Source organism: Muscardinus avellanarius (assembly GCF_963383645.1).
Source record: "Muscardinus avellanarius genome assembly, chromosome: 4".
NCBI lineage: Eukaryota > Metazoa > Chordata > Mammalia > Rodentia > Gliridae > Muscardinus > Muscardinus avellanarius.
This window is the reverse complement of record NC_137789.1, coordinates 127553510-127578258: the sequence shown is the minus strand read 5'-3', so window position 1 is coordinate 127578258 and position 24749 is coordinate 127553510. Positions and strand designations below refer to the sequence as shown.

The following is a 24749-nucleotide window of genomic DNA, read 5'->3' as shown; positions in this document are numbered from 1 at the left end:
TCATCTGGACAATGAACACATTTAAGGCTCCACATGCCTCCCTCGCCCCCTTCCTGTTTCCCTTTCTACCTTCCTTCCATTGTAGGATTAAACTTCAAAACCGAGCCGGGCGTGGTGGCGCACGCTTGTAATCCCCGCGCTTGGGAGGCGGAGACAGGAGGACAGCGCAGGTTCGAAGCCAGTGTGCTGGTTTAAGAGACCTTGTTTCCAAAAATAGGTCTGGGAGTGTAGCCCGGAGGTAGAAGGGCTTCTAGGAACCCCAGTACCACACACACACACACACACACACACACACACACACACACACACACAATTCAAAACTGAGATGGTCATCATAGGGATGACAATGCCATGATTATTTGACTTTAAAAACAAGTTTAGATCTGGGTATGATGGTGCACGTTTGCAATTTAAATACTTGGGAAGCTGAGACAGGAGGATCACAGGTTCCAGGCCAACCCCAGCAACTTAGTGAGACCCTGTTTCAAAACAAAAAATAAAATTAGGCTGAGGGTGTGGCTCAGTGGTAGACCCTGCCCTGGGTTCAATCCCAAGTAACACACACACACACACACACACACACACACACACACACACACTACTCTTCAGACTTTTGCTACTGAAAAGAAATACAGATGATAAAGCTGATTAATTCCACAAAGGAGGACTATTTTGTATATCATATTTGTGTATATATCTATATACATATAATATATTTGTATATAATAAACAATATGTTGGGAAATATGACCTTTGTTAAACTTGTGGTAAAATTTCCAATGTCATCTTAGAAATGCATAAGAGGGAAAAAATGTATGGGAGAAGTATATAGGTTTTCAAAATTCTTGATATTCAAGCAAAAAATGTTTGAAGGCCAGGCCTACACGATCCATGATAATCCTGAGCCACTCCAGTGAGATAAAATGTGACCAGTTAGTGACCTGCTTGGATGGAGTGGTTTGAAACCTTTCTGGAAATATCTACATTTGTGCTGAGATGTGTGGGTTTAAAGATGGAGCCTCTGGTCTCACCTTCTCTCTTCCCTAGTGCGAGGGCATCTAAACAGTCTGGGCTTCTCAAGGCGAGGAGGTGACCCAACACAAGTCCCCCACCCAGCCTGGACTTTGCGCCACCTGGGCTCTCTGTGGGTGAGCCAGACAACCGAGAAACTCCTTGGGGTTTATTAGAAGGTGGGTAACAGGATGCTCTAAGACCCCCTCAGAGAAGCTGTACTGTTCTATAATGAAAAGAGACTCTAGCTATGGAGACTGAGGTTCAGGATAATAAAATGTTCAGAGAGTGCTCCGAAATTCTAACAGAATCCTATGACTTTGTGAGATTTAGTGTCAGAAGGGTCCTTTAAAACCAGTTACTAGCCAGGCCTGGTGGCGCACGCTTGTAATCCCAGCATTTGGGAGCCTGAGACAGGAGGATTGCAGTTCGTGGACAGCCTCAGCTATTTAGTGAGGCCCCTTGCAACCCAGTGAGACTCTGTTTCAAAATAAAGAATAAAAAATAGGGCTGGGGGTGTCACTTGGAGGTCAAATGCCCCTGGGTTCCATCCCCAGACCCACAAAACAAAAAATAAAAACAAAACAAAACAAAAACAGTTAATATAACATTCCTATGTTATAGATGAAGAAACAGAGGTGCAAAAAGGTTGACTGGCCCTGGTCACATGGCTGATATGTGACACAGCCAGTGGCTAGAACCTGGAATCTCCGCTTCCCACATAACCATATTTCCTTCTTCCCTCCCTCCCTCCCTCCCTCCCTCCCTCCCTCCCTCCCTCCCTCCTTCCTCCCCCCAATCCCCTTACACATCTTTTTATTGGTGCATTGTAATCTCACATCATAACGTAGCTCAGAGTGATAAGGGACACATGTACACATGACATTGTTTTTTTCTTTGACAACATGTTGTCTGTCATTCCGGCTTTAAACTCTGACTCTGCCTGGGAGGTCTACAAATTAAGGCTTTGAGAAGGGTTGATGATTGCCTCAAACTGACTCTTAACTAACTCAGACTGGATGCTTGGACTCGATTTGATTTCACCATTTTTTTTTGGTTGTTGTTGTTGGGAGGAAAGGGGTACTAGGAATTGAATCCAGGGGTGTTCTACCTCTGAGTTACATCTACAGCCTGTTTTATATTTTCATTTTTTTGTTCCAAAACAAGGTTCCACTATGTTGTTGAGAAAGGCTGACATGAATTTCTTTATTCTAAGCACGGAGTGTTTTGATACCCTGTTTATCAAGGGGATACCTTTTGCTTTAAGATGTCCACTGGCGTCTGATGGGCTTTCAACTTCTTGTTTTTAAGAAGCACTTTCCTCCTAAGTTGGTCAGGTGAGGGAAGCATCGGATCATCTGAGAAATCAGTCTCAAATAAGAATTTAGCCACTAGCTTTTCTCCAAACACAGTCTAAAAAAAAAAAAAAAAAGGAAAATACACAATGCTTTTTACATACATTTGATAAATATATTATCTATTTCAGCCTGATTGAATGGCTTTACAAAGCTCAGGAAGAGGAACTAGGCAAGAAGTTGTTTATTCCCCCACCACAGTTTCTTACTGAAAGGAGGGGAGGTGTTTAGAATGGGGGAGAGATTTAGGTTACTGTGCAGCTGGGACCAGCTTTAATGACCTAGGAAGACATTTTTAAATAAGAAAACAGACTCAGTTAGAGGCTGTGGCTTGTAGAATAGAGTCTGGTCCCGATGAGGATGAGAAGTCAGAAGGATATAAACCTGGAAGCAGTCAGGTAGTAAGAACAAAGACAAAAAGGAATTGGAAAGATTGACCATCACATAGGACAGAAAAACCACAGATGCCACTCTCACCAAGAGTTCTGAGAGCTGGCCTCCGATGAAGAGTGTGTCTCTTAAGGAGGTGAGTGGAAGGAGGGTAGACATAGGGTGATCGTCAACTGGAGCGAGAGTACAACATATGGCATTTAAAAAATTTTCTAGCTATGTTTAAATTTAAAAAGAACAAAAATTAAAGTATAGGCTGAGGTGATAAAACACGGCTACCATTTTTTTAGCATTAGCATTGGGGGGCCTTTCCCTCTGTGGGTACCCCTCTATCCTCCTGAGAGCCACGTTCCTATCAATGGAGGAAGGGGAGTCTACTAGCATTATCTGCTCCTAAATCTGTCTGTCTTATACTTCCCTTGTTATGAGGAAGGCTGCTAATCACAGCAACTTTTCTGGCCAGTCTACATATTTTGCTTACTTGGACCCTTGAACTGCAGTGTGGGCTACAAGAAGATCTAACTTACTTGCCCTAAAATAATTTCAGCTTGTCTACACACAACTGACAGTAGACATCCTGGCACCTTGACATGGGGTACCAAAAATGATGAAGAATCGGTCTATCCTTGCCACTTAAGAATTCTAGAAAAGGTCTGAAGATGAGAGAACAATGCTCATACTACTTCCATTGAAAAGAGGGGCTGTCCTAGAGGAAGCCCAAGCTTCCCATGCAGCCCCATTTCTCAGATCTATGAGACCCTGACAGAATATGTTTCATGGTCAAAGTCCCTCAGTGATGTGGCCCACAGAGTAAACTCAGTGCTGAACATGACAAGCCCTAAGATACCATCCTGCCTCTTAGTCTGAAGAGCTCACCTTGAAAATTTCAGCCATTTTTCGTTGCTGAGGCAGTGAACAGTGGTTCTCAATGGATATGATGATGGGCAGGTCAGAGTTGAGGAAGGCGCTGCGGTCAATGGCCTCCACCACTTCCTGTGGGGCCAAGACAGCGCATGAGAGCCAGGTATTTGTCCAGTTGGTCAGAAGGGCAGGTACTAGAGCCACAGAAAGCATCTCAGTTGTTGCGTTCAGCAGACCCCAGCCAGGGGTGGCTTTTGTCTTTTCAAATGCATAGTTTTCTCTTGATATCTGCAGGGGATTGATTCTAGGATTCCAGATACACTGAAATCTGTGCGATGCTCAAGTCTCATATAAAATATAAACTACATGCATCCTCCCATATGCCTCAGGTAACCTCTCGATAGTTATAATACCTAATACAATATAAATGATATGCACAAATAGTTGTATTGCTTAGGGAATAATGACAAGAAAAAACCCGTTTGTACAAGTACAGTACAGACACAATCTTTCCCTCTGAATATTTTTGATCCATGGTTGGTTGAACCTATGGATGTGGAACCCATGGAAATGGAGGGCTAACTGTATTTTTAAATTAAGTAAGAGAATAGTTATTTTGTATAATGAAATTAAATTGTTCATATTAATTCATGTTCTCATACTAATAGAAATAGATATAACTATGGTAACTTGAACAAATATGCATATATATATATATACACTTATATATATGGAGAGACAGAGAATATTTAGGTACAAAACACTGTTGTAGTTGCCATGTTAAATACACTGTGAAGAAGTTAATTTATTTGGGGCAACAAGACATGTATTATATCTATGTGTGTCTATAAATGTAGTTATCAATTCATCCTCCCACCAATATACAGTAAAGGAGGGTTAACAGTACTGAGTAATTAAATGAGTTAAAGAGAAAATACATTTTAGTCATTATCATATATAAGGTAAAATCATAATATTCCTTCCTAGCCTGACCATGGTTCAGAGAAAATGGTATTACATAGCCTAAAACTCTCTGAATGAGAAATAACTATACATCTGAATTAATAAACTACTCAGAATTTGAAATAATAGTCTGATAAGGCCAGTCTTCCTTGGTGACCAATCTTTACAGATTGAACTGATTTTCGTTACTTTATGATGTCACTTATTTAATCATCTCTTTGTGTGTGTATGTGTGTGGTACTGAGGAGTGAACCAGGGACAGATCTACTGCTGAACTTATACCTCTAACTATATTTTATTTTGAAACAGAGTCTTGCTAAATTACTAAGACCAACCTTGAACCTTAAATTCTTCTGTCTCAGCCTCCCAGGTACTAACATTATAGGTGTGTGCCACCATGCCCAGCTTCTTAATAAGGTCTTACATGATATTGGACCTTGTCAGTAGGATACCAGGGCAAACAATCTTTAATTCCTATAGCAAGAGACTAGTTCTTGCTTTTATATGCCATTATGCCAACACTGCAACAGTATCATTATGCCCTAATTAACATAAGGTACTAAACTTTAGTTTAAAATTTAATAAAAGTTCTAGATAAACTCCCAGAAAAATGCAAACGTGCACATCGCACACAATACTACAAATACCTTTGAGAGGCCTTCATTTAGGTCTGGCATAAGAACTTTCAACCTAAGGTATAATTTGGTAGAGTGACTAATTTAAATGACAAATATAGGCACTGTCTTTCTGTGACTTGGCTTGAAAGAAGCGCTGAAGCATTACCTTGAAGGGGATCTTGGTGGTCAGTGTATGTCCATGATAAATAATGGGCATCCCATCATCTCCATCCCAGCAGTCCAGCTCGACACTCCTACAGCCTTGCAAGAGGACCTGTGTGTGACCAAGGAAGGCAATAGAGACAAAGAACAGGAAGATGAGCACCTGGAGATAAAGCCTCAAGGCAAATCCGGCACAGAGCTCCACACACCGGTCAGTGTACACACACAGAGATAAAGCAGAAGGGAAAGTTTATGATTCAAAATAAGTATCGCATTTTGGCCAGAGGTCACAATTAAGCTGGATTTGGGAAAGGTTAGAACAGATTAAGGAGGATGAAAAGAGTATTTATCAGAGCCAAATATTGTCAAAAGGTAAAATTTAATAGCAAAAACATATGATTTCTTTTTCTTTTTTTCCAGCACCTGTGACCCTTGAAATAGCACATCTTGAAATTAGAAATCCAGATGTGTGCTCTATCTGGTGAAATGTCAGTGAAGACGCTGATGCTATAGTGGAACTAAGACCACCGATTTCTGACTGAGGCAAGCAAACATTCATATGAAGCCAATCGAGTAAGATCTCCTCCTTTAAGATCCCCATAGAGCTAGGGAGAAATATCTTTGCTATAAAAAGGTAGCATGTAAGAAGGGAAGAAGCCAGGAATTATTAAGGATTTGCCTCACTCTCTAAACCCAAAGCAGCATCTAGAGCAGAGACCTTATATAATCCATAAACTCCCTTTCCCTGTATGCATAGCAGATACCAGTAGTCAATCATAGCACACTTGCCCCTAAGCTTTGATGTATTATCCCACAAGCTCTTCAGCAAGGTCCTCTAGCAAACACTACCGATGAATCAGATGGGGTGATATGCATTTGCTTTCCTAGATCTAAAACTGGAAGCAGGGATCCCCAAACATGTGCTTGGGTTTTAGCTCTGTAACACAGGTTAGGTTGTTTAGAGCAACCTCTTCCTCCATAGGCTCTGTCTGCTGATTATCTTAAAAAAAAAAAATCACGTGATAGAAGGTAACCTAAGACAAGTGGGCTGATCTACTGATTTGTGAATCCATATATCTATTTTTTTTGTACAGCAATTCATTACTGGGGTTTAGTGGCCACTAGAATTTCTGCAACAAAACTCAGTGGAACGTCTTGTATCTTAATAGTTTTATATGAGAACCTTGCTAGATTCTTCCAATTAAACAGCACAGTGTACGGCCTAGCGTCCCAAGGCTATTGGCTTTTGGCAGAAGCTAGTGTAGCTACAAATATATTGTCTTGGGCTGAAGATTGTATGTAATAAGGCACCAGGAAGGTGAGGCTGCTTCATCTTTGTGGTGAGATTCCAGTCTGGGAAGAATGTTCAACAACTGGAAATAGACTAGATTGGTTTTTAGCATGAAAAGACTAAAGGTCTTTATCAAAGTTTGTATGACCTTAGGACTTCCATACGTATCTAGAAAGAAAATCCAGGGCTGGAGATTCCAGGTAAGAGGAGCAGGGCTTATTGCCCCTTGACAGGCTCCTACCTTGAATATCACTACTCTAAGGACACACCTTCACTTCCTAATAAATGTTCTTTAGAAAACAGTTTCAAGAATATACTCCATGCTAGATGAGTGGTGGAACAAGTGTACCCCATGCTATCAGGAATATCTAATCTGGGAAACAAAGGAACTTTTGTCTAGAACAGTTACAGTTTTCAGGCTTGGACTCACAGATGCATAACCATACACACTTTCGTGCCCTGGCCTTAGCCTAGCTCCCTCCTGATTAACCCTTCTTTGTAGGAGTTCAGAAAGCTGGCAACACGGAAGAGGAAGCTGTAGACAATTTTACAGAGAGGCACTAGACATGCAGACCATTGAGAGTTGGAGGTATAGGTCAAAAGGATGTGCTTTTCCCAGTGCAGAAAGCCTAGTTTTTTTTTAAGTGAATATTCTCATGAATTTCATTGTGGAGGGTTACTGCCTCCGGTCTGAGCAGTTTTTTTCTGAAAGTTAGTTACCATAGCAACAGATTGATAATCTAACAAATTGCAAAGCAAAACAAACAGTACTCTGGGATTAACTCTGTAAGAAAGTTGTATTTTCTACTATGCTTTCCCACTACAATATATTGATTTATTTAGCATTTAGTGAAATGATTAGATATCTTTCCCATGGGAAAATCTAATTTTAGTAGGGGGTAGGTCAGACTAGGATCTAAAAGCTTAGAGTCTCAAACAAATAATTTTTTTTCTTTTGCCTAGAATAAAGGTTAAGTATAGATAGAGAGGAAAACAAAACAAAACAAAAAGAAGTAAAGAAAACAACTGTGTATGTATAGCCAGTTTTCCCACACATCATGGTTCCTCACGTCACATATCATAGTTTTACCTTATAAACACTTCAAAGGAGTTGGGGTCAAGTTTTTATGACTTTGAGGGTTATACAAATAATAAGATTTGATGCAAACCACATGCCAAGTGGCATTCTCAGTACCTGGCTGTAGAGTTCTACTGAGGATTCTCCTTTGAGCTGATGGCCCGTGAGGTAGGTATTATGTGAAGATTCGATGTAATAGTAGGAGAGGGGTAGCTGCAGTTCTTTAACATTTTCCTGTGACTCATCATTTTTCGAGGCAAAATTATCTTTATCCATCAGAAACCTAGATTAAACACATTTTCTTTAGCCCGTGTGAGAGCATTGTACACTCTTAAAAGAGGGCAAGAGGTATTCTAAAAGTTACCTGGCAAATCCTTCAAATGACATTAGGCCCTGATGACACATATTCATGCTGGGCTCGAACTTCTGCAAGGGATTAAACAAGGAAAAAAAAAAGTGTTATTTAGGTAAAGGAAACTAAGGGGGAAAAAACACATCATTTTTTAAAGCTGTTCTTTTTTCATCAGGAAGCATCTAAGCCAAATATTTGAACTAATTTAGTCATGTAGTGGTAAGATGTCGTTTTTAGGCCAAAAGAAAATATTTATTATATGTGAGTTTATTATACTAAGCATATTTATTTAAGAGAAAAAAGGAGACCAAGTGAAAAGAATAAGGCTGATTATCCAGGCGCGGAGGCGCATGCCTATAATCCCAAAACTTGGGAGTTCGAGACAAGAGGATTGCAGGTTTGAGATCAGCTTCCTTAACAATTTAGCGAGGCCCTCAGCAACTTATTGAGACCCTGTTTCAAATATAAAATGAAAAGGTATAGGTCAGAGGTAGAATGCCCCTAGGTTCAAGTACCCTACACACACATAAATAAGGCTGATTTATGTGAAAACAAAGAATATCAGTTTATCCAGGTGACGATGAGGATAGCAATAACAACTACCATCAAGTGGATGAGAGGTGAAATGAAATAATCCCAGTGGAGCACTCGGTACTGTGCCTGAACTCAACATTACAGTAAGAGCTCAACAATTTGATCATATACTCATGGTTTTGGCATTTTTAGTGGTCAAATCCAATGACTGGACATCTAATCCATTGATTCCCAGTCAGGTGATAAGATTAATTTTGTTGCATTGTGACTTATCCACACCGAACATTTTCACCACCCTGTCTCCTGCTGCGTTTTGATCTAAACCATCACCTCCTCTCGCGTGGGCTACCAAGGTAGTCTCCTAAGTGGGCTGTTTCTATCCTCTGCTAGCCCTGTTGATTCTCCAATGGGGCCAGGGTGACCTCTTAAAAACATTAATCATGTTACTCTCCTGCCCAAACATTTCCAAAGGCTCCCGGCTTCACATGGACTAAGGTCAGCCTTCTTCCCATGGTGTCAGAGGCCTGGATGATCTGGCCCCTGGATTCCCCACTTAAAGTCGTACCCGCCATTCTCTGCCTGGCGTAGACGGCTGCCGTTACACTAGCTTTTTTGTCTTTCCTCATAAACCCTGAGCTCGCTCTGGCCTCAGTCGTTGAGCTTGCTGCTCCCTGTTAGCTAGTTTGGAATGTTCTTTCTCCAGGAGAACTTTGCATGACTTAATCATTTAGATCTCAGTCCAAATGCCACCTCCCCACCGTGGCTCTGCTCACTCCTCCAGAGCCTTCCAGTTTCACTCCATCCTCTAACTCTGTTTGATTGTTTTTTTAAATTAATTAATTAATTAATTAATTAATTTTTTTTTTTTTGGTGGTACTGGGGTTCCTGGAAGCCCTTCTACCTCCGGGATACACTCCCACGGGCTATACTCCCAGACCTATTTTTTTTACCTTTTTATGTGAAAACAGGGTCTCTTAAGCCAGCACGGCTGGCTCCGAACCAGTGCGATTCTCCTGTCTCCGCCTCCCAAGCGCTGGGATTACAAGCGTGCGCCACCACGCCCGGCGGATTGTTTTTTTTTTAAATAAACCATTACTATCTGAAATTTTACTGTACCTTTATTTGTTTACTGTGTGTCTCACGCCCAGGATGTAAGCAGCACTGAAGGCCAGTACTTTAATCCTTTTCACTACTAAATTCCCAGCTCCTGGAATGTAGGAGCTAATAAAGATTTGTTAAGAGACAAAAGAAAGTGAAAATCTAGGCTAATTCTTTTGCACGTGCCAGAACAAAGAAGGAATTAGGTACTGTATTACTTATAATAGTTACTGAGTCAGAGGCTGCATGGGACTTCTGTTAATTGCATGTTAAATAAGAACACATATATAGCCAGGTGTGGTGGCGCACTCTTGTAATCCCAGTGCTTGAGAGGCTGAGATAGGAGGAATGCACAGGTTCGAAGCCAGCCTCGGCAACTTAGTGATACCCTGTTTCCAGATAAAATAGAAAACAGGTCTGGGATTATAGCATAAAGGTAGAAAGCATCTGGGTTCCATCCCCAGCACCACACACAAAAAATAAAATAAAATAAGAACACATATATTTGGCATTAAAAAAAAACCCATTGCGCTATTTCTGCCCCAGATATGAAGGCTTTGGAAAGAAGCATAGAAAGAGTGAACATTCAGCAGCAAATATTAGACTAGTCTGAAGCCTTGCACACCTGTGAACACACACAGCGGGCACGTACCTGGATGATGCTCAGGATCTCGTCATAGGTGCAGTGCTCTCCCTGGCAGTTCACTAGGAAGTCATTGAGCTGGAGAATCCCGACCCCAAAAATGCCCAGCGATGTGCTCTCGATTCCGGTGCCGTTTGTCACGATGCTTGCAGCGGCGATGGCGTCAGATATCTGCCTCTGGTTGTCTGAGAGCTGCTGCTTGCTCTTAATGAACAACCCCAAGTCCGAGACGTTTCTGGTCAACAAATCTGAAACAGAGCCACCCACAGAACATGGGCGCCAGCCCAGCCAGCTTCTGTCACAGAGTTCAGTTTGGAGATAATGGTATCATGGAGTCATTTAATGTTTATTTACATAAACATACCAGCAAACTCAGTGCTAATACCTGGCTTCATATAGCTGAAGAAATAAAAAAGTGATTCAACAAATAAATAAAAGAAACTAAGATAGAGCTGAGTTGATGATATTAAAATCCTGTGAGCTTTGGTGTCACAAAAGAACTAGATGTAGAGTCCACTGGGCACTGGAGGCCACATTCAGATTTAATTTTTTTTGAGAAAACTGAGGGGAAATGCATGGGCATTATGTACATGTATTTATTTATTTATTTATTTTTGGTGGTACTGGGGTTCCTGGAAGCCCTTCTACCTCTGGTATACACTCCCACGGGCTACACTCCCAGACCTATTTTTTAACACTTTTATGTGGAAACACAGTCTCTTAAACCAGCGAGGCTGGCTCCGAACCAGCGCGATCCTCCTGTCTCCGCCTCCCAAGCGCGGGGATTACAAGCGTGCGCCACCACGCCGGGCTACATGTATTTTTTTTATCACACGAAACCTCAATGAGATGTATAGTTACAATGCACCAATAAAGATCTATTTAAAAAATTGAATAAATTTTTCTTTATGTAGAGATTGAAGACAGACTCTTAGAATTATAGTTTTTCTACACTTTACAATTGTGACTATAAAATGTATACATAGGTTTTTTTATGTGAGTACAAAATCCTAAATAATTTGGGTAAGTTTTCAAAAAGCATAATTGCTGGATCGTATGAAAAGACTGTATGTAGGTTAACAAGAAACAGCCATACTGTCTTCCAAAATGATTGCACCATTTTACATCTCTACCAGCAATGCTCCAGTGTTCTAATTGGTCCACATTCATGCCAACCTTGGTATGTCCAGCCATTTAAATTTTAACCACTTTGGAAGATAGTCTGGCAGTTTTTTATAGAGCGAAACCTAGGTTTACCATATAACCAATCAGTTGTGCTCTTAGGGTTTTACCCAAATGACTTAAAAGCTTAGACACAAAAACCTGCGTACCCATGTTTATAGCAGCTTTATTCATCATTGTTAAAACTGTAAGCAACCAAGATATTTATCAGTAGGCGAATGGATAAGCAAAGTGTGAAAATTCATACAAGAAATTATTCAGTTTAAAAGAAAACAAGCCATCAAGCTGCAAAAAGGTATGAAATAAACTTGGCGCATATTGCTAAGTAAAAGAAACCAGTCTGAAAAGGCTATATACTATATTATTCTAATAATATAACTTTCTGTAAAAGATTATGGAGGCAGTATCAAGATCAGCAGTTGCCAGATATTCAGAGGGCAAAGAGAGGGATGAAAAGGTGAAACAGAGAATATTTTTAGGGTAGTGAAACTATTAGGCATGACATCGTTATGGTGAAAATACGTCACGACACATTTGCCAGAACCATAGATTGTACAGCACAAAGTTGTGAACCTTAATGTAAATTAAGGACTTCAATGATTAATAATGTATCAGTATTAACTCAGCTGTAACAAATGTCCCCCCAATAATGCAAGATATCACAAATGAGGGAAAGTTTGTGTATATGCAGGGGTATGGAGATTGGTATATGAGAGCTCTACTTTTTAATTTTTTTTTTTATTTTGGTGGTACTGGGGTTCCTAGAAACCCTTCTACCTCCGGGCTACACTCCCAGACCTATTTTTTTATATTTTTATTTGGAAACAGGGTCTCTTAAGGCAACGTGGCTGGCTTCGAACCTTCGCGATCCTCCTGTCTCTGCCTCCCAATTGCGGGGATTACAAGCGTGCGCCACCACGCCCAGTGGGAGCTCTACTTTTTATTTATTTTTTCCATAAAATTAAAATTGCTCTACAAAATAAAATCTAATAATTAAAGAATAATTACCTGACTGACTCATGACACATTTTGACAGCTGAACAAGAGTTAATATTCTTCGCTTAAGGATTATGTAAGCTTACAAATTATGAAGCAATTGCATAAACAAAGACTTTTCTTTTGTTTCTTTTGTGTTTATAGCTCCCACAAAAGCAGGGGAGAAAAATAATAGGTTTCAAGTGTGTGGGTAAATAAAAACAAAAAGGTGTGGATGGTGATGATGGTGGTGGTGGTACTGAGGGGGATAAAGGAGATGTCCTGTGTGCTCATACAAGACTACCCTGCTGAGGTCGCCAAAGACTCTCCTTATCAAAGGGCAGATCTAGCTGTGGGTAGGAAAGAGACTCTCATGGACATTTGTAAATGGTTGGGAAAAGCCTTTGGTTGGTTTTCAGAATGACTGGAAATCTCTGTTGGTTAAATATCCTGGAACTTATGGGTAGAACCACAGGATGGCAAATTTCCTTGCCCAGTATCCCAATAAAACCCGCCCCCATGACACCAAATGACCCCTGAACTAATTCTTGGTTTCACCAAGCTCCAGGTATCAGCATACCTGGACAGATAGAGAGCTTGTGTGATTGGACCTCTGACCTTGATTTTTATTTTACTTATTTATTTATTTACTTATTTTTTGCAGTACTGGGGATTGAACCCAGGGGGATTCTACCTCCCAGCTACACACCCTGACCTATTTTTTAATTCTTTATTTTGAGAAAGGGTCTTACTAAGTTGCAGAGAGCCTTACTAAGTAACTGAGGCTAGCCGGGAACCTGCGATCCTGTCTCAGCCTCCCAAGTACTGGGAGGACAAATGTGCGCCACCATGCCTGGCTGACCTTGATTTTCAGACAGAAAGGTCTCAAAGGGAAAGGCTAAGATGTTATACAAACCTAGGTCAGGCTGAAGGTCACTGGTGTTTTCCTCAATTGTCAGGTTGGTGTAGAGTGGGACCGAATCTGAGCCAAATCGGTTGCACGGCACAGAGTAGACATCAAAGAGATCCTTCAAGTCCTTGCGGCTCCGTACACTGTGTGAGGGATGGAAAACACCTTCCAGTTAGTACTGTGATAAAACTAGGGGGCCGAGAAAGTGTAAGAAGGAGCCTATGCCATACCTGAATGATTTGAACAGTTCAACAAATTCAACGAAACTCATGTTACTGTCTGAGACCATGAAGCTCTGGAACCCCTTCATTCCTCCTTTGACCCGTCCATGCCAGCTGCTGCTGCTCCATGCACTGCAAAGAGACATGACCATCAGGGGTGAACTGAGACACGGGTCATTTTGCCCACACACATGGTATCTGATGAGCACAATGGGCAGAGAGCTGGGTTGTAAGTCATTTAAGGTTGACGCTAGGCCGGGCGTGGTGGTGCACGCTTGTAATCCCTGTGCTTGGGAGGTGGAGACAGGAGGATCGCGCAGGTTCAAAGCCAGCCGTGCTGGCTTAAGACACCCTGTTTCCAAATAAAAAAAAAAATATAAAAATAGGTCTGGGAGTGTAGTGTGGAGGTAGGAGGGTTTCTAGGAACCCCAGTACCACACACACAAAAAAAAAGGTTGGCGCTATTTTCCAATACTTTCTTTTTCCCCTTTATCTGTATCTTGTCAGAGAATGTAAAATATCACACATTGAAATTATGTTATGTTTCCAGCCTATATAATAAGGGCACAACACTAAGGTAATATTCTTCTACTTATCCAAGCAGTTCTTTGAAACTAGAGATCAATGGGGGGGAAAATATAAGTTCAATATTTCTGAATAAAAGTCATTAAAAAAAGTCCAAAGTTACTCAATAAAAAACATCTATGAGCCGGTCTCAGCATTCGGGAGGCTGAGACCAGATGATCATCATTCATGGACAGCCTCAGCTACTTAGTGAGGCACTCCGGAACTTAGTGAGACCCTGTTTCAAAATAAAGAATAAAAAATAGGGCACAGGGTGTAGCTTGGAGGTTGTATGGCCCTGGGTTCTATCCCCAGACCCGCCAAAAAAAAAAAAAAAAAAAAAAAAAAAAAAAGCCAGGCGTGGTGGTGCACGCTTGTAATCCCCGCGCTTGGGAGGCAGAGACAGGAGGATCACGCAGGTTTGAAGCCAGCCTCGCTGGCTTAAGAGACCCCGTTTAAAAAAAAAATATATATATATATATATTTTAATATATATATATATCCCGGAGGTAGAAGGGTTCCATCCCAAGCACCACGCCTCCAAAAATCTATGAGAAATAATGCATGCTTTTTTCTATAATCTAAATTATAGAAACACATTTAAGGGGAATGTTTTGGGCTTGTCAATGCCTTTCTCCTTCTTTTCTTAACTACTTCTTCAATGAAGACAGAGAAGAGCTTTTAATATTAATGGAAAATGTGAGTCAGAAAAATATTAAGAGTGGCAAGAAGCCAGCTCTGCCTGGGATTATGTTTGCACCTGCCAACACTGCATCCATTCAGTATAAAAATATCAGTGAACTGAGTAAAAAATGTCTTGCTGTTTGCTGTTTCAAAGAATTTTAGTTTTTCTATACTGACTCCTCTACAGAATAGTAAATGAATTTTCTTTTTTTTTTTTTTATACTGACTCCTATACAGAATAGTAAATAAATTTCTTTTTTTGTGTGTGTGGTACTGGGGATGAAATCCAAGGGCATTCTACTTCTGAGCTACACCCCGGCCCGATTTCTTTTTATGCTTTATTCTGAACAGGGTCTCACTGAGTTGCAAAGGGCCTCACTAAGCAGCTGAGGCTGTCCGCGAACCGTGGATTTATTGATGCACTGTAATCTCACATCACAGTAAAGTTCAGAATGATAGGGACAGACATGCATACAGCACTTGGTAAGCTCCCCCTGGCTCTTTTAGTTAAATTAATGAACAGGATCTTTCTTTCTTTGCCTTGGATGCTCTTTAAAAGAAATAATTAAAATACATAAGAAAGTACAGAGACTATTATAATGAATAGCAAGTCTATCCTCAACCCTGCTAACAATGTTTTGTCATGGAAAATTTTTTGCGTGGCCATCTGAAGGTTACCTCCCTCTATGGAAGAGTATTTGCCTATACTCCTGAAAAAAGCAAAAAGGAAAAGGGCAGCTTTGCCATTTGCATTTAAGTAAATACTTCCCATCATCCTTCTAGTTGTCTGTCTGGCTCCTGTCTGCAGGACTAACCCCCCCCCCCCCCCTCCTGTCCACTCCTTCTCCCTCTAGACTTAGGAATCCGTCTTGCTTTCTCCATTAACAGCATTAGGGCTGGCGTTTCTTCTGCGGTGTCCTTTTTTTCTCTTTTAGAATACTGAATGGTGCTGACCCCTGTGCTCTCGTGTCAGGCCCTGTGACCTTAGGTCAGGCATGTTAGTTTCTCTTTCAAAAGATTGACCTCAGCTGTGTGTGCTGGTGCACGCCTGAAATCCTAGTACTTGGAAGTCTGAGAAAGGATCGCGGGTTCACACCTCGACTCAGCAACTTAGTGAGACCTGGTTTCAAATTAAAAATAAAAAGGGCTGGCGGGTGTAGCTCAGAGGTAGGATGCCCTGTGTGCTCACTAGTGACTGAATAAATGGAAAGCCTTTTAAATCCAGGTTACTTGGCTCTTATTTACCCATAATCCTACCTAGGCTGAAAATAAAATGTAAAAAATTCTGGTTCTTTGTTAACTTTGTTTTGTTACAAATTTTTATTTTGAAACAGGGGCTCCTTAAGTTACTGAGGGTCTTTTTTAAAATGGTGAGTCTGGCCTTGAACCTGTGATTCTTCTGTCTCAGCCTCCAAGTACTGGGATTACATGTGTGCGCCGCTACACATGGCTACTTGCATGTATAACTTTTTTCATATATGAGAATAGTATTAAGTATTTTCTGTCAATTAGTATCCGTCAAGTATCAGGTAGCTTATGTTAACACTTAATCTTCAGCATTAGCCAACAAAACTTCCTGCAATGATAGAAATGTCTTCTATCTGCAGTGTTCAGTATAATAACTGTTGGTTGCCTATGGCTCTGGAGCACTTAAAATGTGGTCACTGTGACAGAAGAACAGGACTTTAAATCTAATTTAATTTGATTAATTTAAATTTGAATGTAAACGCCCATGTGTGGTTAGTGACTACTCTTTTGGTTGTACAGATTTAGAGAAGCACAGCTTGGGTTCTGTTACTGCTGCTAACCTTCAAAGGGTTCGTCTCTCGAATAAATAGGGGCAATTGCAGTAATATGAGAAGGCAGGAACATAAAATCAGGAAAATTTAATTTTTTTTTTGTTTTCAATTTAACTGTAAGTCAAAATTACAGACAGTCCTTCCACAGATAATTGGAAGCACATGCCCTTCCACACAGATGGTAGGATACGAAGGCTTCTTCTGTTGTATCATGTCAAGGCCCCACCTGGACGGACTATTGTTTGAAGAAGACAGCACAGGGAGGAGACTGGCCTGATGGGAGATGACGTTCCTGCAGCCAGGTTGGGGGACCCCGTCGTGGTCAAAGAGTGGGCTCTTCTGGAAGAGAGGGGGTTGGGAGGGCTAGCGATGGCATTCGCCTCTGTGAGGATGGGAGACAAAAAGACAGTCACTCAGGTTATACTTTCCCTTAGTAGTCAAACACAAATCAAAGATGCTTCTGGAGGTCCCAGCAAACCAATCTATGCAACTGATTTCTATACAAGAAGCATCAAAATATTTTGCTCAATGAATTGATCTGGTGGAGTGTCAATTGGCCATACATTACAACCATGTCAGGAGAGAAAAATATATTCAATTTCCAGCCAAAGAACATCTAAATCAGTTGGTTTGGGGTATAGACATCTATACCCAGATCCATATGTATGTATGTCTCTCTCTATATATATATATAGTAATGTGTATACTGCAGATTGAACCCAGGGCTCAAATTAGACCCCCAGCCCTATTTTTATTCTTTATTTTGAAACAGGGTCAACAGGTCTTGCTAATTCCTGAGGTTCTCGGTAAGTTACTGAGACTGGAGTTGAACCTGTGAGCGTCCTGTCTCAATCTCCCAAGTACTAGGATTACAGGACATACCATGCCCAGCTCAGATGTATTTTTAAAAGCCATAATATCCATCCAGGGTTGTGAATCACTAAACCCATCAAATTATACCTTGCATATCAAATATTACCTGCCAATAATGATAATTATTTAATGAGCATTTTCTTCCAAGCACATTATGCTTGGAGACGTAGCTTTAGCTTTCATCTGGTTGAAAAGAAATGTATGTTTAACGAGACCATTGTGTTAAGAATATCTGCAATACTTAACCCATAGTGTCAACCTCAATGTATATATTTTTGTTATAATTTTTTTTGTGTGTGTGGTACTGGGGGTGGAACCCAGGGACTTTCTACCTCTGGGCTACACTCCCTGACCTATTTTATACTTTATTTGGAAACAGGGTCTCACTAAGTTGCTGAGAGCCTCACTAAGTAGCTGAGGCTGGCTTTGAACCTGTGTGATCCTCCTGTCTCAGCCTCCCAAGCGCGGGGATTAGAAGCGTGCGCCACCACGCCCAGCTTCCTATAATGTTTTTAAAACCCCCAAATCTCAGAGGTTAACATGCTGCTGTACCTGATTCTTCTTGTTCATTGATGTCTTGGGGGTCAGAACCACTCCGGCTTCGATACTCTTTGTACATTTTGGCCTTTCGGGTCACCATCTCATCATCAGTTGCCTCTCCACTCTCTCCCTGGGGAAAAAAGCACAGCTTATGAGGCTCCTCAGCCATTCCTCTCCCATCACTGTGTTAGCTCAGCCAGGTCTCTCTTCTAACCTATCTGCTTTTAATACTTTCTCTCTCCCCGGTGGGACCAGCAAAAATCTACACTAAGGCTGACCAAGTATTCTATGTCATTTATCCAACTTGTTTTTCCCTGTAAAGCAGCAATCCCCAGGTAAATAGGCAAAATAGTTGAGGGCCCTGAAATCTCTGCGTGCAGACATAGCTCTGAAGCAATAGCCTCCCGCACACAAAGAATGGGACTTTTATTTTCTAGATAGCCATGAAGCAAATATATTATCATGTTTATAGTGATTACATATAACTTATATAGTGATGATATTTTATGATTTGTTCTGCATACAGCATTATAACCCCCAGGACTTTGATAATATGATCTCTGTTCTTTCCTAGCCCTACCTTGCTCTTGGCAGGACTCACACTCCAGCCACTCAACAGCATGTGTTTCCCTGACTCTCTACCTCTCTGCTATCTGCTCTGTCCCAGATGTTTTCTTTTGTGTCATCTGCTTGGTAAACTCCTACACGGACTTCAAGACCCATCAGTCATTGGCCCTGTGCAGTCTTCCCTGCCTGCCTCTTAGCTCTATATTTTTTATTTTTTTGGTGGTACTGGGGGTAGAATCCAGGGTCTTTTCTACCTCCGGGCTATACTCCCAGACCTATTTTTATATTTTATTTGGAAACAGGGTCTCACTAAGTTGCTGAGAGCCTCATTAAGTAGCCGAGGCTGGCTTCGAACCTGTGCGGTCCTCCTGTCTCAGCCTCCCAAGCGCGGGATTACAAGCGTGCGCCACCACGCCCGGCTTAGCTCTCTATTTTTTCTCTCTCTGCTCCATGGCAGTGAGAGGGTGCCATGACTATTTAGTTTGCAGTGTTTTGTTTGCTTCTCTGTGTCCCTCTACATTCCCCATCTTTTCTCTGGTGTTAGCCTGGTTCCTGGCTCTGGCCCTCACACCCAAGAGGTTGGGGTAATTTGTTTTATGCCTCTTCCTGACCCCAGAGAAAAGACCTCAGGTGACTGATGGTGATAGAGACGACACAATAGTTCTGGAGGATTGGAACGAGGTTCTACCCTCATGAGGATTTTCTTCTTTTTCTTGTTGGTGCTTATGCCCAGGGTGTTGTTTCTCTGCACACTGGGCTTCTCAGCATTCTTTGTGGATGTCCCAGGACTGGGGTTTCTAGTACTCCATCGTCTGCCACCGAATAACTCCACGGCATGAGCCAAAGTCGGGCCTTCATAGCGGCCATCCTCCTGTAAGACAGGATGGATCACGTGCTGAACACACAAGGAAGCAGCGAGCAACTGGGAAGGAAGTATAGTAACGGCTCCCAGGAAATTCCCAGAAGTGAAAAAGCACAGGCAGCCCCAGGAGAAAAATGACCCGGCCACCCAAGTGGCTCTGTTTTCAAGCTCCTAGGACTCCCTGTAGAAGATTTCATTGTGTCCTCTCTTGTTCTGCTCACATCCCTGATCGGTTCCAACAATGTGCTTTAACTCATCAACAGGAAAATAAATTCCTATCCCGGTCTCAGAGGTTATATTCCAGAACTAACATTGTAGGGATGTTCAGTAAGGATTTCTCTCTAAACCAGGGCTTTGGAGGACTTGGTGGTGGTGTGGAGGGTGATGAACAGGATATGAAAAAAAATACTTAAATAAAATTAATTTCTCTTCGTCTGTTACTATATCATGCCAGGTAGATTTTTTCTTTCACCTAGTGGAGGCTCAGGAAAATCTGACTTGAAATAGAGGGTTTGTTGCCTACAGGACGTTCATTTTGGAAGGCCGTGGGGAATGGCTGTTGAGCTGCCAACCTCTGGAGTGACTGAAATCTGAAGACAAGAGAGAGAGAGAGAGCTCGTGGGACTCAGAATAGCACGCAGATGGTGATGCCATGAGCAGCAGAATGCTCGAGGGGGGCGTGATGGTTTGCAGCAGCTACTGCTTGCAGGACAACTCTGAGTAACATCCTCTGAGTGGGAAATGGCCTGGATTCATTTAATTAAATGATGGTCAATGATCCTCTCCACAAGGCAGCAAAGTCAGCTAATGAAACTACAAAGTCACCTAAAAATTAGAGACAAGATTGATGCTATTTCACACATTGTATAAAAGGGGTTCTTTACAAGTATTTTCCATTTACTGTCTTTACTTCCTCCCAACTTTGAAAGATAGCCCTCCTTTGCAGTTCCAAGGAAGTTCTTCTAAATATATTTTGCTTTGTTGCAGATAATACACAGATAATTAAGGCGCACATGCATGCATGTGTGTGTGTGTGTGTGTGTGTGTGTGTGTGTGTGTGTGTGTGTGCTTGCTTACTCCATCCTAATGCTCAATGACTCCCAGGTTTTATGACTTGAGTTGTGAATCCCATCTCTAGCATCCCAGGATGCTGGGTAACTTGGGTACGTGACATAGAAACCTTTAGGTGACTCTTGTAATGGGACATCTGTGACTTATGCTTATCCTTTATCTATTTCTCCCTTCTCTAGTCATACCCCATTTTTACTTTATCTCTTTTCCACTGGATATAGTCTCCATGGATCTGTCAGTCAAGGTGGAACTCCCCCCTTAACCAATGATTGGCAAGGGATGCAAATAAGCCAATCAGGACCTTTCTCCCTGGAATGGGATTTTTGAATGTGGTAACACTGAATGAACATGCCAGCCTTCCCACTGGACACAGGCCTGCTGAAGTTCCTGCTAGCAAGCACTAGGAGCGACTCCAAATTGAGAAAAGTATTTCATGACACAATTTAGCGGACAGTTTATTGACACTGTAATCCAAAATAACGTGTAAGAAGTTAATATTTTTTCTTTTCTTTCCTTTTCTATTTTTTTTTTTTTTGCAATACTAGGGATAGAACCCAGGGATATTCTACCACTAAGATACACCCTCAGGCCTATTCTTTTGTTTGGAAACAGGGTCTCACTGAATTACAGAGGACCTCACTTCACTAAATTGTTGAGGCTGGTAATGAACCTGTGATCCTCCTATCTCAGCCTCCCCAAAACTGGGATTACAAGTGTGTGCTAACACATCTGGCTTTGTTAAGCTTTTATCTATGAATGTTTAGCTCACACTTCTTTAAACATGTAATAGATGTTCCACATAAAAGAATCAGCACTATTCTGCTATTTTTGTGTTTTTCTAATTTCAGAACATCCCAACATAGGCAAATTTTTACCCTTCTAAATCTTAGGCCAAAAAAAGGCAGGGTAGCTTTGTTTAATTTGTGTGTGTGTGTGTAACTGGGGATTTAACCCAGGGACATTCTACCTCTGAGCTACAACCCAGCCCTTTTTATTTTTTCGCTATGTTGCTGAGACTGTCCTTGAACAGCCTCCTGTTTCAGCTTCCCAAGTACTGGGATTATACAAATTACACGTGTGTGCCACCATGCCTGTGTTGTTTAATCTGTAAGGAGGCTTTCTGGAAACTAGAATGTAATTCAAGCCTTTCATTTCACACAAAACAACCATATTTGGGATACGTAAAGAACATAACTTCTTTTTTATTGTAAGAGGATTATTGTGAGTGAAGACACATTCTCAGATTTTGAAAACAGTTCATACAGAGACTAGGAGATTGATTCCTTAAAAAATACCCATGCACTCTTATCTCTTGGCATAGCTTCCACATGACTTTTTTTTTTTTTTTGCAGTATTGGGGATGAAACCCACGGGCATTAGACCTCTGAGCTATACCCCAGCCCTATTTTTTATTCTTTTATTTTGAAACAGAGTCTCTCACTGAATTGTAAAGGGCCTTACTAAGTAGCTGAGGCTGTCTGCGAACCGTGATCCTCCTGTCTCAGCCTCCCAAATGCTGGATTACAAGCGTGCGCCACGCCCGGCTTCACATGACATTTTAAAGAATGTTAGCTGGGCATGGTAGTGCACACTTGTAATCCCAGTCCTTGGGAGGCTGAGACAGGAGAATCATAGTTCGCGGGCAGCCTCCACTACTTAGTGAGGCCCTCTGCAACTCAGTGAGACCCTGTTTCAAAATAAAGAATAAAAAATAGGGCTGGGGTGTAGCTCAGAGGTAGAATGCCCCTGGGTTCAATCCCCAGTTCCACAAAATAAATAAATACTATTAGACTAATCTATACCCTTTGAGTAAATACTTTTTTTTTTTTTTGCAGGTCTAGGGATGGAACCCAGAAGCATTCAACCTCTGAGCTACACCCCCTGCCGTATTTCTTATTCTTTATTTGAAACCGGGTCTCACTGAGTTGTAAAGGGTCTCACTAAGTAGGTGAAGCTGTCAGCGCGGACCATGATCCTCTAGTGTCAGCCTCCCAAATGCTGGGATTACAAGTGTGTGCCACCACACCTGACTTGAATAAATACTTAAAAAAAATCTCCACAGATAATGAGTATCAGTTTCTGTTGCTTACAACCAAAGATGCTTACATGATAATCCGGTACTCAGCCTTCTCAGTTTCCCAGAGCTTCTTGCAAATACCCAGGCCTCTGGGCCCTCAGCAATTCCCCTGGCAACCTCAAGCCAAAGCTCCTGGTGGCAGTCTTCCTCGACACTGACTAAAACATCCTTGCACACTTTACTGTCTTTTATTTTCCCTCCAATATCAGAAAGATTGTTTTTATTTTCTACATAAGCAGTTTCCATACTGGGGATTAAAAAAAAACAAAGCCCTTATAGGGTTGTTAATGAAAGTGGAAAAAAATCCAAAAAACTTCTAAAAATTCTTCTTTAATTTATAGATGAAGTAGTTTTTTTTCCCTGGGGGAGGTACTAGGACACCTCAGAGCATTTAATGGGCTATCATGTATTATTAGTCACTTAACAATTATGCTAATGCTACATGGCACAAAACCAGCTTTCATTAACTCTTAAAAAATTGAATTAAAAGCAATGGGTTCTATAGGGAACTTTCACAATGGTTTGCTACTTGAGGCAGGAGGATTGCAGGCTCGAGGCCAGCCTCAGCAACTTAGGAGACCCTCAGAATTATGAGCATTTATTTTTATTTATTTATTTTGCATACTGGGGATGAAACCCAGGGGCATTCTACCTCTGAGCTACACTCTGAGTCCTATTTTTATTCTCTCTCTCTTTTTTTGGTGGTACTGGGGATGGAATCCATCTACCTCTGGGCTACACTCCCAGACCTATTTTTTTTCTATATTATTTATTTATTTATTTATTTTTTATCAGAGTTTTTTAAGCCAGCAAGGCTGGCTTTGAACCTGCACGATCCTCCTGTCTCCACCTCCCAAGCTCGGGGTTTACAAGCGTGCGCCACCACGCCCGGCTTATTCTCTTATTTTTTTTTTTTGAAACAAGATCTCACTAAGTTGCAGAGGGCCTCACTGAGTAGCTGAGGCTCGTCGCTAACTACGATCTCCCTGACTCAGCCTCCTAAGTACTCAGGTTAGCACTGATTTCTAATTAGAATTATTCCTCAGCCTTGCAGAATCTAGAAAATCCACCACAAAGGGACATATAACAAAAGATCCGTGTGAACTCTGTCTCTGGAGGTATCACAACAGCACCTACAGCATCTTCTTGGGACTCCCAGAGACAATTTGGGAACTGGCTTACATGCTGAGAAAAGGATAATCTGTTGGTCTCTTCCATTGTTTTCTTCTGAAAGAAATCTCGAGTGTCTGCTCCAAGCCGCACTGCCTGTCCTCCTACACACCTGTAGAATGGGGCCATGAGAAAAGCCACCCACACTTCTGAAGCGAGGGAGATGTGTGTGGAGGGGTGTGTGCAGCCGTGTCTAGAGTTGCGAGGTCACTTTTGTCTCTGTCTGGCAGCACCTCTTACCTCTGCACCTGTTGTCTTTGGTCTCAGATGGTGTCTCCTTCAGCAAAAGCCGAAGGCTGCCGGGATGAACAAGAAACCAAGTACATCTTACATATTAATCCAGCTTTGTATGCTGTAAGCTTGAGAAAGAGGTAAACGGAGCAACTAAACCATGCAGGCTTTGAGACAGAGATTGTAATTGAGCGCAAAGGCTTGGTTACAGCCAGGTGCATGGCATATCCCTATAATGCCAGTATTTGAGGGGCTGAGGCAGGAGGATTGCAGGCTCGAGGCCAGCCTCAGCAACTTAGGGAGTCCCTCAGCAGCTTAGAGAGAACCTGTCTCAAAATAAAAAATAAAAAAGAGCTGGGGGTGCAGTTTGGAGGCAGAACGTCCCTGGGTTCAATCCCCAGTACCAAACAAATAAACAAACAAAAAATAGAAAGAAAGGAAGAAAGAAAGAAAGAAAGAAAGAAAGAAAGAAAGGAAGGAAGGAAGGAAGAAAGAAAGGAAGGAAGGAAGAAAAAAAAAAGGTTGGGTTACATGCATGTGTGTGATGGATTTTCCTGATTCTGATTCTGCAAAGCTGAGGAATAATCCTAGTTAAAAATCAATACTCAAAATAGCTCCTGAAGGCCATTCTTCCAATCAGACACCTGAAGACTCCTTGGGGAACACAC

At 41.5% G+C, this 24749-nt stretch overlaps 1 protein-coding gene across 1 annotated transcript in view; it reads right to left on the bottom strand.

Moving 5' to 3' along the window:
* The window catches only part of PLCE1 (phospholipase C epsilon 1), a gene marked incomplete at both ends in the record, with an annotated part of 297487 nt that overhangs the window by 44880 nt on the left and 227858 nt on the right, over positions 1-24749 (bottom strand). Inside the window, 12 exon segments of the mRNA XM_080695071.1 lie at positions 2266-2424; positions 3633-3749; positions 5364-5471; positions 7846-8011; positions 8093-8154; positions 10365-10603; positions 13429-13565; positions 13653-13775; positions 16917-16953; positions 16956-17072; positions 18116-18233; positions 19359-19541. Of these exon segments, the coding sequence (XP_080551197.1) occupies positions 2266-2424; positions 3633-3749; positions 5364-5471; positions 7846-8011; positions 8093-8154; positions 10365-10603; positions 13429-13565; positions 13653-13775; positions 16917-16953; positions 16956-17072; positions 18116-18233; positions 19359-19541 (1566 nt within the window).